Source organism: Panthera pardus, unplaced genomic scaffold, assembly GCF_024362965.1.
Source record: "Panthera pardus isolate Hobbes unplaced genomic scaffold, ASM2436296v1 HiC_scaffold_24, whole genome shotgun sequence".
NCBI classification, from domain to species: Eukaryota; Metazoa; Chordata; class Mammalia; order Carnivora; family Felidae; genus Panthera; species Panthera pardus.
In genome coordinates this window covers 66,176,719-66,190,604 of record NW_026526810.1, presented here as the reverse complement: position 1 = coordinate 66,190,604, position 13,886 = coordinate 66,176,719, and the positions used below count along the sequence as shown (strand labels likewise).

The following is a 13,886-nucleotide window of genomic DNA, read 5'->3' as shown; positions in this document are numbered from 1 at the left end:
GATGCTCTGACCTTAGGGACTTTGGGGGTCACTGAAATCATAGCTGCTTGAGCATTCATTTGTTAGTCACACAACATATCTTAGAACCATCGTGTCCAAGGGGTTTGTTATATGCTATGAGAATAGCAAACTTACTCCTGAATTTTCCAAATCAGCACAGATTTCAAATACTTAGTCCCGCTGACTCCATGAAAATATTCATACTTGACAATCCACCTCTACTAATTATAATTCAGGCAATATGGTCAGCTGAAGAAGTCCAAAAAGTGGATCTGACCTTACCCTCAAGGAGCAAATAGTCTATGACGGAAAGAAGGCACATGACATGTACATGTGCACTTTCAGGCATGGCTGACTGCCCACACCAGGTGGACTTCGAGCTGAGTCCGCCAGATCCCCAGAACCTGTATGGTGCCTGGTGCCTACATGCCCCAAAATACCTGTCAAGTTAAGGCATCGGATGAGGCTACAGATAGTTTGTCTACTTAGGAGACACAGATAAACCACAAGAGGTGGTCAGAGGAAGGGCAGAAGAAGATTGAACATTTACTGATAAGTTGCTCTCTATACATTATCTTATTCAAAGTAATTAAACAATCCAGCAAAGTAGACTTTACTACTGCCATTTTACAAGTAAGATTAAGTAACCTGCCTGAGGCCCCCCAGCTGGGAAGTGACAGAGGCAGGATGTAAGCCCAGTTCTCTCTGACACTTGACTGCCATGTTTGGCTGCCTCCCTGTTGGAAGGACCTGGTGAAGGAGGTGACTTTTGAACTGAGGCCTGTTACAAAGTCACTAAGATAATATATCATGCATTGTTTCAGTTAATGCAAACAGGTAGCAACTGAAGCAGCACAGGAGGAAATGATCCTGCTGGCCAAGGAGGCTTCTTTCCACTCCTGAGTAACTCCATGGAATCCAAGAAGCCCTCTGCTCTTAGCTGGCACTGCCCTCCCCTCCCCTGTTCCTGTCCAGTACCCACTCCTCCCCTGCAGGGACATCCAGAATGCAACCTGCCCCACCCCCACCACCAAGCCCCTCGGTTACTGGGAAACACTGATGTCAGTACTCCAGCAACGTCAGCCACCAGCCTGGGAGGTGAGAGACGGAGATCACTTATCTCCTACTGGCCCCAGCCTTTCTCATTTCCTGCCTGCTCTATTTGCACACTTCCCTGCTTCCTCCAGCGCCCCCTCCCCCGCCCCCCCTTCACTGGCTACTGGTTACTGACACGGTCTCTCGCTCCCCCCAGGAGGGCTGACTGAGGGCAAACATGGCTCTCTGAGTCACACAGCTCCCCATTTCCACACCCCTTCTTGCCTGGGGGTTTTAAGAACTAGCCTACCGCCCTATCCCCCAGGACCAATACTGCATCCTTGTGTGACCTTGGGAGGTTTGGCCTTTCAGCCTTGTTTTCCTCTTTTATAAGGCAGAGATAAAAATACCCTCTGTCTTGCTTACCTTCCCCCTTAACTCACAGGGAAATGGTCAGCATGGAAAAGTAAATGTTTCAATGATCAAAAAAGCATAACCCCAGAAAATGCCAGGCCTTAGCCATCATCACTATTCCAAAGTCGGAGAGGGCTAGAATTTCTCTTCATTAAGACAAGGCCCTGGGCCCAGTCCTCTCAGCCTACCCACCCTCCCGGTAACTACACTGCAAGCCCCCACCCCGCCGTGATTCTTCTTCCTCCTTCTGGGGGCCCAGCTGCTGCTTGCCCTTGTCATGGCTGTGGGAGGCTGCCCTCTGTCGGCCCCCGGATGCCTGACCACAGCAACCCCTCAAGTCCTGAATTCTGGACCAACATTGCCACCTGGTGGTCAACAGAGGCACTCCTGCCAAACAGAAGTACTTCAGCTCTGGTACCTGTTTGACCCAAGGTCCTTTGAAAAGGAGATCAGATAGAAATCTCCCCATCTTGTCCCTGAGATTTGTCTCCAGGATACACGCAGATCTCCCCATGCCAGGACAGGGCTTTCAGAGGAAGTACCTTAAGCTGTGCCCTTGGAGATGGGAGGGAGGAAGGAAGATGCTAACTAGCCTGACGGGTAGGCAGCCATGTCTACATTTGCATACTTTATTTTAATGTTCAATGCCACACATATCCCCTCTGCATTTGCCCTGGCCCTTCATGTACCCTACTTATCAAACCTTCTGGCCTCCAGAGGGTACTCACAGCATCTGCTGGTGATAAAAGTGTTGGTGACACATTTCTGTGTCCTTTCCTTTTCTGGACCTATAGTCCCTTTTGTAGGAGAAATTCAATAGGTAAACACAGAGCAACTGCAATACCTCTAACAGGAGAGAGTGGGGAGTTCCCAGAGCAAAAAGAAAAGGGAAGGGAGAGGGGGCTCAGCATGAGAGAAAACGTGCCGAGGTTGGGCTTCTCCTGGAAACCCTGCAACAGAGTCCCAGGAAGAGGTGATGACAAAAAGAGAAGTCTTCTCAAGACTTGCAAGAGGAAGTGGACCCAAGAGACACGCAGCGAGGTCAGAGAACGGCTATGCAGAAGGAAAGACAGCAAACCGAGCTGCAGTGAGTGCCTGAGCCCTGTGGCACAAGGCACAGGAAACAGGGCAGAGCCCCAGGACCAGATGGGGGGGGTGGGGGCACAGTGCCAGTCTGAGGCTCTAGCAGTGCAGGGCAGCTGGAAGAGAGAGCACTGGAGTCACCGGAGGAGTGCAGCTGTCGGCTCCTGGGTCGGCAGCCTGCCTGAGTCTGGGGCACGGGGCCCAAGTCCTGAGCAGGTGCCTCAGCCAAGCCTTGGCAGTCAGGGATAGTGCCAGGCTGCAAGGGCTACCCAGGGCTGGAAACATAAGAGGGTTCGGGCTATTGCACAAAAACCTAGCAAATGCTCTGCACCACAGTGCAGGCTTGGTCCCAGAACCTGTCACTACTTCATAAACCCCTCAAACAACACCCCCTGGCCTGTACCCAAGAGAATGCCCTGGGAGGTGGGGCTACAAAAGGAACTGACTCCCCCTGGGGGTAGGTGGAGCCCAGCGCTGGGTTGGGGGGGCGGGGGGCAGAGAGGGAGGCGTGTCAAGGGAGGAGCTCAGATCCGGCTGGGGTCGGCACTGGCAGAGGGTTTTCTCTGTTCATTCTGACTTGGCACCTCATCTGCACAGAACTTTTTAGAAGTCGGAGGGAGGAGGACACTCAGAGTGAGGTGTTGCCCTCAGGGAGGACTCTGGAATCCCCTGGACTCAACAGGGAGGGGGGAGGCATTCCCAGAAGCATCAGCTCCCAGGCGTCTGAGAACCCTGGCTTGGACCCTGACCAAAGAGTGCTCCCAACTGCTAAATAGGCCAGGGGCCCCCTTTCTCTAAGCCCTGCATCCCTTCCTCCGGGGTGCGCCCTGCCCCTCCCTGAGTCACCCCAAGGAGAGAGGAGGAAAAAAGGGAAGAGAAAAGAGGCATTGACTACAGAGGAAGGAAAAGGAAACAGCAGAGGAGGGAGGAGAGAGGCCACACAAGAGTGGGTGACAGAGGAGTCCGGAGAAGGCAGATCTAGGGCAGATCTAGGGCAGGGGGAGATAGGGAGAGGGCAGGTCGAGCATCCCAGAGGGTGCCCCAAGAGCAGGGCTGCAGGGGCGGGGAGCTGAGGGGGCGGGCCGGCCATGTCCCACGGGACCTACTACGAGTGTGAGCCCCGGGCTGGCCAGCAGCCACTCGAGTTCTCAGGGGGCAGAGCGGGGCCTGGAGAGCTGGGGGACATGTGTGAGCATGAGGCCTCCATCGACCTCTCCGCCTACATCGAGTCTGGGGAGGAACAGCTCCTCTCTGACCTCTTCACTGTGAAGCCAGCACCTGAGGCCAGAGGGCTTAAGGGACCTGGAACCCCTGCCTTCCCCCACTACCTGCCGCCCGACCCACGGCCCTTCGCCTACCCGCCACATACCTTCGGCCCTGACAGGAAGGCACTGGGGCCTGGCATCTACAGCAGCCCAGGGAGCTACGACCCCAGGGCTGTGGCCGTGAAGGAGGAGCCCCGGGGACCAGAGGGCAGCCGAGGGGCCAGCCGTGGTGGCTACAATCCTCTGCAGTACCAAGTAGCACACTGTGGGCAGACGGCCATGCACCTGCCCCCAGCCCTGGCAGCGCCCAGCCAGCCCCTGCGCGTCCTCAAGGTAAGAGCAGGTCAAATCCCGTCCCTGGCACCCGGGAGCTGGAGAGAGGCCCGTGCTGGTGCAGGACTCTGAGCTCCCTGCTTACACTAACGAGTCTATGTTTGATGTTGCTGTGTGGAACTGACCCAGCCCAAAGCCCTCTGTGCTCACCACCATGCCCTCCCCCCCGACCAGGACCCCTCTTTGCTTCTCTGTGAATTCACGCTTATCCTAGACCCCACCGTATGGTTGGAACCCAGTGTGTCCTGCAGCCCCTGTGGCCAGCCGACCTGCCCTGACCTCAGGTCCCACCAGCTTCTCTGCTGCCCATCAGCCCTTTCCTCTTGTTTCTCTGCCACCTGCTTCTAGAAGAGAAAACACCTACTGGTCGTAGGACTAGAGACTCGAGAGAGACTGAAGGAAAGTGTCCTCAGACCCTGTGGGAACATGAAAGGAAGTTTTGGTCAGAGCGGGGGACCCTCTGCATGCGGCAGGGCAGTGGCTGTTCTCACTGAGAGCCAAAAGCTGGCTCTGGATCCCGTATCTCTTTGACGCCCAAGTGTGCCTGTGCTGCTGGGATTCCTGCCCTGCCTCCACTCTGCTTCCTGGCCAGAGCCTCACCTCTGGTCCTTCTGTGTCCCCTCCAGGCCCCTGTGGCCGCCGCCGCACCCCCCTGCAGCCCCCTCCTCAAGGCGCCATCCCCAGCTGGCCCCTCACACAAAGGCAAGAAGGCGGTGAACAAGGACAGCCTGGAGTACCGGCTTCGGCGGGAGCGGAACAACATTGCTGTGCGCAAGAGCAGGGACAAGGCCAAGAGGCGCATCCTGGAGACGCAACAGAAGGTGCTGGAGTACATGGCAGAGAACGAGCGCCTCCGCAGCCGCGTGGAGCAGCTGACCCAGGAGCTGGACACCCTCCGAAACCTCTTCCGCCAGATCCCCGAGGCTGCCAACCTCATCAAGGGCGTGGGGGGCTGCAGCTGAGCCCAGCTGGCAGACTGTGACACCAGCCCTGGCCTGACCCTGCTGGGGCCCTAGAGCCCTCACAGGTTGAGCCTGAGACATAGACCATGGACAAATGGCAGCGGGTGGCAAGGGAGGAGGGCAGACCCCAGCATGATGATTCTATGGCTGAATAAAATTGCACTATGACTCAGTAATGGGCCTGCACACTGGGACTTGGCCTTCTCCGGCGGCCGGCGGGGGGGGGGGGGGGGGTTGCATGTGTGGCATGGGGGCCTCAAGGGCAGGGAATGCATATGGCTGGGTCTGTATACCTCTCGGTTCCATGCACAAATGAATATCCAAGAATACAGATACACTGCCCACAGCTCTCCCCTGACACACCACATGGCCAAGCTGCGTGTCTGTCACTCTGCTCCGCTCTCCCCCTGCCCCTAGCCCAACCCACTCTATCCTTCTGGATAATGAAGGCACACCACCCCTGCAATCCCACAGGCCTGGAACAGCCTCTGGATGTTTCCCTAACAGAGTTCTGTGGCTTGTGGGGGGATCCCAGCACCTCCCAATCCCTGTCTAGGCCTGCTGACCCCAGCACCTTGATATATAGGTCCGGGAGCTCCTGTCAGCTTCCAGATGGCTCTGCCACATTTATGGTCCCCTAGCTCTTAATCCAGGACTCAATCTTTTCTCTCCAGTTCCACAGCTTGAGCCCACCAGGCTGACAGCGCCCCCCCCCCCAACATGGCTCCTATCCACCCATTCCCTCTTTGCCCCTCATTCCCTGGGGCTTGAGTTCTCCAAAGCACTAGAATCTGAGTGCCTGGGGGAGGACTCCGTTGGGAAAGGCCTGAGACCCGTGTGTATGAAAGAAAGTTGATAATGACAAGAACAATCACCTCTGTCAGTAAACCCCTTGGTTTTGTTGTTGTTGTTGTTGTTGTTGTTGTTGTTGTTTAATGTTGATTTATTTTTGAGAGAGAAACAAAGCATGCGCATGAGCAGGGGAGGGGCAGAGAGAGGGGGAGACACAGAATGTGAAACAGGCTCCAGGTTCCAAACTGTCAGCACAGAGCCTGACGCCAGGCTCAGACTTGCAAGCCGTGAGATAGTGACCTGAGCTGAAGTTGGACACTCAACCGACTGAGCCACCCAGGCACCTCTACCAGTAAAATCCTTTGTGCAAAGTATTCTTTCTTGCTAGAACTCTAGCCCTCTTAAGAGGCTCCAGTTGAATCTCCCTCCGGTTCTTCCAAGCTGTGTGACCTGAACCAGTGACTTCCCTCTATGCCTCAATTTCCTCATCTGTACCATGGGAGTAGGATTAATACCCATCTCACAGTGTTGTTATGTTCATAGATAAACAGGGCCTGGCACATGGTGAGATGAATAGTTGTTATTATTCCACTTTACTAGAACTGGAAGGACCTCAGGATCTCATCTAAACTTCTCATTTTGTAGGTGAGGAAACTGAGGCCTCAGGAAGAGAAAGGGACTTAGCCAGAGTCACAGGATTGCTTAGAGGCAGAATCAAAAACAGCTCCACAAAAATCACAGATCTCAAGAGGTGCTGGAAGAGACCTCAAGAGATCGGCTGGTGGGCTTTGGCCTCAGACAAGCAAGATAGTGCGAGCCACATCTTACAGATAAAGCCAGAGGGGATAAGAGACATTCTCCTGAGGCTCTCTCAGTCCCTTTGCTGTGTCAGTACACGGCACTTGTCTCTACTCCTTGCTCACACCCTCCCCACAGAGGCACACAGGGTGGGCCTGAGAGTCCCTTCAATAAGTAACCAGGAATTATGGGCACATGAGAGACATAAGACACAATAGGGCCTAGAGTCTCTCCTGGGCCGCCAGTGACTTGTAGGCCACTGCTGAGAAAGCCCAAGTTAGACATTAAGGAATAACTTTCTGACAGGTGGAACCCAGTCTCTCCCTCTCTCTCCCTTCCCCTCATCTCCACATCCCCAGGGGCAGAGACTTCCTACATCTTGGGCATCCATGGGCAGCACGCCAGCCTCACCCAGAACTCGGTCCCTTTTCCTGCCTTTGCCTCTGTGTCCCTCAGGCATCCTGTCCTACATCTCTCCCTGGATCCCACTGCCACAGATCTGGTCTGCACAGACAGATCTGAACCTCAATAGCTGGTTTATTCCTCAGCCGTGGGGCCTTCTGAGTTTGTAAGGGGGAGGCGCCAGTCTCTGTGGATGTCCGGGAGAATCCCGCACCTTCCTTTTAGCCCAGGGGGATGGGGTTGCATAAGGGGGGTTTGTACAGAACATGGTAAGTGACTCAACCTCCGGATTTCCTCCTCTCAGCTCAAGACCACTGCCCCTTGACTTATTTTCAAGGTTCTGGGTGATGGGACCTGGGTTGTTCAGCACCAACTCCGTGCTTCTTTCCCACAGCTCTGAATTGGGTCTCCGCCCAGCCGTCCACCATCCTCTGGGCAGGTGCTTGGCACCAGGGCTGGAGAAGGGTCCCAGCGCCGCTGTGAGAAAAGAACACACCTGGTGCCTGCGTGACAAGGAGTGTTGAGCATGCCCCAATGCTCTGGCAGATCACATCCCAGGGGGATGACACATAGCCAGGGGTCACACTTTCTGAATGAGGCTTCTAACCTGACCTCCTCTGGTTTGGGCCAAAGTAACTTATTCAACAAGTATTTGTTGAGCATCTGTCCCTGTGCCAGGCTCTTGCAGGGTGTTGAGAACACGGTAGTGACCCAGACAGACCCAGCTCTTCACTGAAGGAGTAGGAAGAAAAGGACAACAAGCGAGTGCACTATCTTCCTTTGCCTTTCTAGGTGCCCCCTACCCTTAGTCATCCTGCTGTGTTCCAGGCATGACTGGACGTTGGAGAGCAGCAGGAGGGCACCCTCTCTGCGGTAGGGGACAGGTACTGCCCTCGGCTCTCTTTCACAGGCTCCCTGCCCTTATGGCCCTGGGGGCTGTAATGGACGCTCACTGCAGCTAGCCAGTTTCTTCATCTCTCCTTGCAACTTTCCCTTAATCCCTTCAGTCAATCCATTAATACCTCCATTTGGGGAAACCAAATGGATAAACAGGGAGGGAGGTTATTTTATTTATTTAAAAAAAAAACTTTTTGTTTACATGTATTCATTTTTGAGAGACAGAGCACAAGTGGGGGAGGGGCAGAGAGAGAGGGAGACACAGAATCTGAAGCAGGCTCCGAGCTGTCAGCACAAAGCCCGATGCAGGGCTTGAACTCACAGACCACGAGATCATGACCTGAGCCAAAGTCAGACACTTAACTGACTGAGCCACCCAGGTGCCCTAGGAGGGAGGTTATTTTAGCTGGGGTGATCAAGGAAGGCTTCTCTGAGAAAGTGACACTGGAGTTGAAACCTAAAACATTTCAAGGAGGAGCAGATGTGCCAAATTGGGGTGGAAGGGTGAGCAGAGGGGAGAGCAAAAGGTGAAGGCTCTAAAGTTTGGGTGATCAAGAAAAAGAAAGCAAGCCAAGTGAGGCTGGCTGAATGGAAAGAAGAAGGAAAGGGGTAAACAAGAAAACACCTCCCTCTGTCTAGAATGGAATTGCAAAGGACTCTCTCCCTTTCCCATTCCCTCTGTGGGACAGGACAGTCCCTAAGAAACTGAGGTGTCACAGACAGCAAGCATCCAGCACCCAAACCCCTTCTCCAACCCACCCTCACCCCCCAAAGCAGAGCTGCCTCAGGGAAAGAAGAGGCAGAAAGAAGTGCTCATCCTTGGGCTGCGGTGACTTTAAGAAACCAGCAAATCAAGGTCCAAACAGCACACACATGCGTCCCATTGCTTTAGCCTCCACAGTGGGCTCAGGCCTGCTTTTCTTTCATGAGCTGAACTGGGGACCGGGATGAGAGTGCTGAGCTGAGAGACAGGACCTCAGGCCCCTGGGAAACGGCTGAGGTGAAGGAAGGCTACTTGGTGATACCGGGAAGAGAGAGGAAGCTGCCCAAGGTGAGGCAGCCAAGGTCAGTCCTGCAGTGGCTGCTTGTGAAAGCTGCTCCCCTGCTCAGTGCACACCTCCCCACCCCACCCCCCATGGATTGCCACACGCCTGGGCCCCCAGGGCCCCCATCCCAGTGTTGCAAGATCCCGGTTGGGGTAGTGGGGGTGGAAAGGGGCCTCTTCACCTCCACCCCTACCCTGTGCCAGCCAGGGAGGGGGCTCTGGGATGCAGGGGGCTGTATAGGAGATGCTGAGGCAACAATAGCCAGGGCTGGCTGAGGGCCTGTGCACCTCCTCTCTGACAGGCCAGTCACTTCCTGTCACCCTCGCTGGCCCCTGGCAAGCAGACCTCTCCTCTCAGCCTACACTGTTCCTAAGTGGGAATGGTTAGACTTGGGCAGGACTCCTGACTGGCCTTTGTCAGCTGCTGCTATAAGCAGGCCCAGCCCCATAGAAACTTCCTTGGCTCATGAGAAATTCCCTGAGGCAACCCTGCTGGGGACATTGTGGGAAAATGGCTGCAACTGGCCGTCAATTCTGACTTCTGGAAGTAGCAGAAGGGTCCTAGGACTTGGGAAAAGCCAGGTTTCCTAACAGGGAGAGCCCCACCTACAGAGCCATAGCCTCCCACTGTGGTTTTAGAAACAGAGATCTAAGGTAGGTGAAGGCAAGCCATAGGTAGAATGGATCCCCCACACCCCAAAAGCCAAAGTTCAACCCGAAGCCCCAAACTGTCCAACCCTCTGTTGCCCCCCACGCCTAGCACTGTTGCCCCTGGCCAGGCCATCCAACCCTGCTGCAATCGGGACGGTTTGCAAAACGCCTGCTAGCTCCCGCTTTGTCACCATCTGAGGTTAGGACTGTACTTGGGAGATAAGCCCAGGCCCCACCCGCCCTCCAGAGCGAGACTGCTGGCCTGCTGCAATCGGGACGGTTTGCAAAACCCCTGCTAGCTCCCGCTCTGTCACCATCTGAGGTTAGGACTGCGCCCTAAGATAAAGTCTAGCCCCGCCCACTGGCTCTGCCTTCAAACTTCTCAGGCAGCATGGCCAAGAGACAGAGCTCCTGGGAAGCCTCACTCAGGCCCAGCACCAGCACAGAGATGCCTTCTGCCTGGTCCTCCCCTCCCTACCTTTCCCCTCCATCCCCAGCCTCACCTCTGCACGTTGTCATTACCACCCTCTCCCTGCACTGGCCATCTGCTCTCTTCACCTCCCATCCCCATCCTTCCTTCCCCCTCACATCCCTCCTGTCTCCTCATCATACCCATTCATGTATTCATTTGCTCAAAGAATACTTATAACACCTACTCCAGGCTGGGCACTTTGCTTGTTCTAGAAGCTACAGGATACACAAAGAGAATAGTCCCTGCCCTCATGGAGCTTACAGATTCATGAGGGGGCCAGACATAACATCACAAATAAATTGATAATTCTAAATGGGCAGTGCTATGTGGCAAAAGTAAAGGGGCAACTGGGACGGATGTTAACAAGGGCACCTGACTTAAAGGTGAAGGTCAGGCAAGGCTTCTTCAAGGAAGTAACATGCAGATATCTCTAAAAGGTGAGGAGTTGGTCTGGCAAAGAGCAGGGGTTCCCAGCAGATGGAGAAATGTATGCCAAGGCCCCAGGCAGGCCCTTCCTGGTCACTCACAGTGGCTGGGGGACAGACCAAGTCAGAGAGGGGCTGAGACCCGACCTCCCTCTGATGGGATCCAGAGCATCAGAGGCAGGAACCACCTCCCAAGGGAGGTGGACATTTCCTCTCCTCTAAGGAGAAAGAAGAGACAGCGGGACAGCAGCAGACACAGATACAGGCACAGGTAGGATGTAGCAGGCTGTGGCCAGTTCTGTCTGTTTTCACCATGAGAAGAGGTGAGTGTCAGTGATGAAGCAGGAGGCTCTGAGAAGCAGGCTTCAAGGTGTAAGACCTCAGGTGATGAGAGGAAGGAGGACTGAGATTTCTGACTGGAGAGCATGCCTCCACTGAAGTCAATGATGACAATGGAGTGACAACAGACTGTTCTCCTGGGTGATTTCCCTCTGTGGTCCTTAGCTTCTGGGGGCCAGGGTAGAGAAGTCAAATGTTGGGAGGCAGGATGGACAGGATAGACAGTGAAGCGGGGGGTACTTTCGAAGGAGGGATTTAGTAATGAGCATGGAACCCAAGGCCGAAGATGAAAAGACAGGAAGGGCCAGCGGTCCTTCCATGAGCCCCTAGAACAGCTGCAGTAAGCCTACTTGAGCAAACAAACCGTAAGGAAAGGAGATCATATCAGACAGCACGATGTTTGATTCAGTTATTTCATAGGTGCTGCAGTTTCTGGTGATGATAAGGCTCCCGGGAGTGGCTTGTGAGGGTGGAATGGAGAATGTTAGAGATGGGAGAGTGAAGGAACTGAGAGGTCAGTGTGCTGGACAGAGCATCCACACAGGCACCACCACCACCAAGGCATCCTCTGTTCAGTCCCATCCTCTCCCACACCCCGCCCTCGTCCTAGCTGGCCTTCCCTTCCTCCCCTTCCTCCTCAGCACGTCCCTCCCAGTCTCTAATTTCCTCCCTCTGCAACCTCTTCTCACCTCTTCCCCTCTGGGATCTGCCCCACCCTCTCCCATGCCTCAGCCTCTTCTTATGCTGCTTCCCTCCAATCTCCACCTATTCTCCTTGCCCCCTCTTTCTCATCCTGCCCCTCCAATCGATCACGATCATGCTATGCCCTTGAGAACACTATTGCATTTTGGGTTAAACCCCACACTCACCACCTACTCACTTTGCCTAATTTTGCCGTGCCTCGGTTGTAAAATTGGGGTATTTATAATAATACGTACCCTGGAAGGTTGCCAAAAGGAATGTGTGAGTCTAAAGTACTTGGAAGATGTCTGGGCACAAAGGGAATGCTCCAATGACTGTTATTCTCACCCTCTCTCCTTTCCTCCTCTCTTTCCTCCCAGCCACCTTCCCACCTCCATTATCCCTCTGTGCCGACTTCACACCTCTTCAAAGAGGCACAGGCGAAATCAGACTCAGCCCCTGCCCACAGTCTAGCAGGGGAACAAGCACAGAAATAAATGTCAAGAGAATATAATAAGTGCTAGATGCACAAGAGCTGCTATTGGAGAACAGGGGCTATGCAAACCATCTCTGCCTGGGGGAGTAAAGAAAAAACTCAGCAGGCGGATACCCTCTGAGCTGGCTCTAGGAGGATGGGGAGGAATTTGCCAGGCAAAGGCAGGACAGAGGTATTCCAGCAGAAGAAACATGAGGTGTTTCTTGTGCTGTTTCTGCTGGAAGGTACGAAGTTCTGCATGCGTGTGTGAAGAAGTTAGCCTGACCCCCTGGCCCTGGTGGGGGTGCCCCTCCTCTGCGCGGCCATAAGGGGGCAGCAAAGCATCAGGAGCGGCTGCGGAGGGGCCGGAAAACGGAAAGCCACACAGACCTGGACTCCCTTGCCCCAAGCCTCACCACAAGGGTTTTCCCCAAATAGGCTGCCCTGCCAGGAAAAAGAGGGAGTCTGATACCGTGCAGAATAGGGTTTGTCTTAGAAAAAGAACAAGAGTCCCCTAAAGATTTGTACACATGTTGATAAGAACAGAACAGCTCTCCACTGAGTTGGAAGTGTCTGTGGAATATGTACTGTTGACGTGACTTCGTATTTACCATGAGCATGGACACTGTTCTCAGCACTTTACAAATCTTTGCTTTCTCCTCAGAGCAGCCTTGTCAGGTAAGTATAATCACCCCCCTTTTGCAGATGGGAACACGGAGGCACTGGGCCAAAGCTGCATAAGCAGAAAGTGGCAGAGTTGGTTTGGCTCCAGCGTTTGGCTGCCTCCCTTGTAATCACCTTTCCAGCCACAGCTGTGGCATGTCAAAGTATCAAATCCAGCCTCCCTAGGAAGTCAGCGGCCCTTCTGGAAACTCTCATCCTGTCAGGAATTAGCAGTGTTGCTTTATGTCATTTCACCCCTGACCTGTTTCTTCAAAAGTTAAACAATGGGGTTAGGTTCTGTTCCTTCATCCACAACACAGACGGATGACTAGGCCCTCGGGACTGTGCTGAGTGCTGTGACTACAAAGCCAGCCAGGAAGCAGGCTTACCTTGAAGGAGTGCAGGATGCGGAGGGAGTGCCGCTAAGCCAACAATTATAGAAGGAGAGGGAAGGGGAGGCCTTCTGTGAAGTGGGCCTCCTCCCCTCCCCAGAGCGAGAGTGGAATTTGGGCAGGAGGTGTTAAGTAAGGAAGGCTTCCCGAAGTAATTATAGGGGAGGTAGGAATTAGCCAGGCAGGCAGGAAAGGAGAGCGGGAGGGTGTGGGGGGGAACAGGATGTGAAAACACAGTGTGAGCAAAGAAAACAGAGGGACTTCCAAGAGCTGGGTGAGAACATCTTTGAACATCTTCTCTTAATGTCCACTGTAAGAGTTGACTTTCCCCCGCAGCATGCCTATCTGTGAAGCCTCACAGAGCTAACACAACAGCCTCTCATAGGAGGTGTCAGTCAACCAACATGTGTTTGTTGAGCACCTACTAAGTGCCCTATACAGATGGGGGTGACGCCTAAAAGTCTTGCAGTCTGGTTAGAGTCCACCCAGTTCTGATACCGGGGGTAGTGCCATGCAGAAGCCTTGTTTGCCCATCTCCAATGAGGTAAGTAGGCATCTGTGAAGCACAGAGTGCCCCTCCCCCACACACATACACCCTTATTTTAACACCAACTTTTTAGTTCTAGGAAGGTTCCAAGGTTGTCCACTCAGAAAGGCAGGGGAATTAGGATGAGAGATGAAAGAGGGTTAGGAGGGGTTCCCAGATGGCACAGGCTCCTGTTTGGAAAGATCAGTTGAGGCTTTAGGAATAACACTGCCCCG

General features: G+C 54.0%; 1 protein-coding gene across 1 annotated transcript; it reads left to right on the top strand.

Annotated features, from left to right (window-relative positions):
* Positions 1-3,078: 3,078 nt before the first annotated feature.
* Positions 3,079-5,268, top strand: CEBPE (CCAAT enhancer binding protein epsilon). The gene is made up of 2 exons (XM_019429424.2): positions 3,079-4,130; positions 4,757-5,268. Exons 1-2 carry the CDS (start codon positions 3,621-3,623, stop codon positions 5,090-5,092), a joined length of 846 nt encoding a protein of 281 aa, XP_019284969.1. The 5' UTR covers positions 3,079-3,620; the 3' UTR covers positions 5,093-5,268.
* The last annotated feature ends 8,618 nt before the right edge of the window (positions 5,269-13,886 follow it).

Coding starts and splice junctions, on each gene's coding strand:
- CEBPE (XM_019429424.2), top strand. CDS start 3,621: ATGTCCCACGGGACCTACTACGAGTGTGAGCCCCGGGCTGGCCAGCAG. Junction 4,131..4,756: donor AGCCCCTGCGCGTCCTCAAG/GTAAGAGCAGGT, acceptor TGTCCCCTCCAG/GCCCCTGTGGCCGCCGCCGC.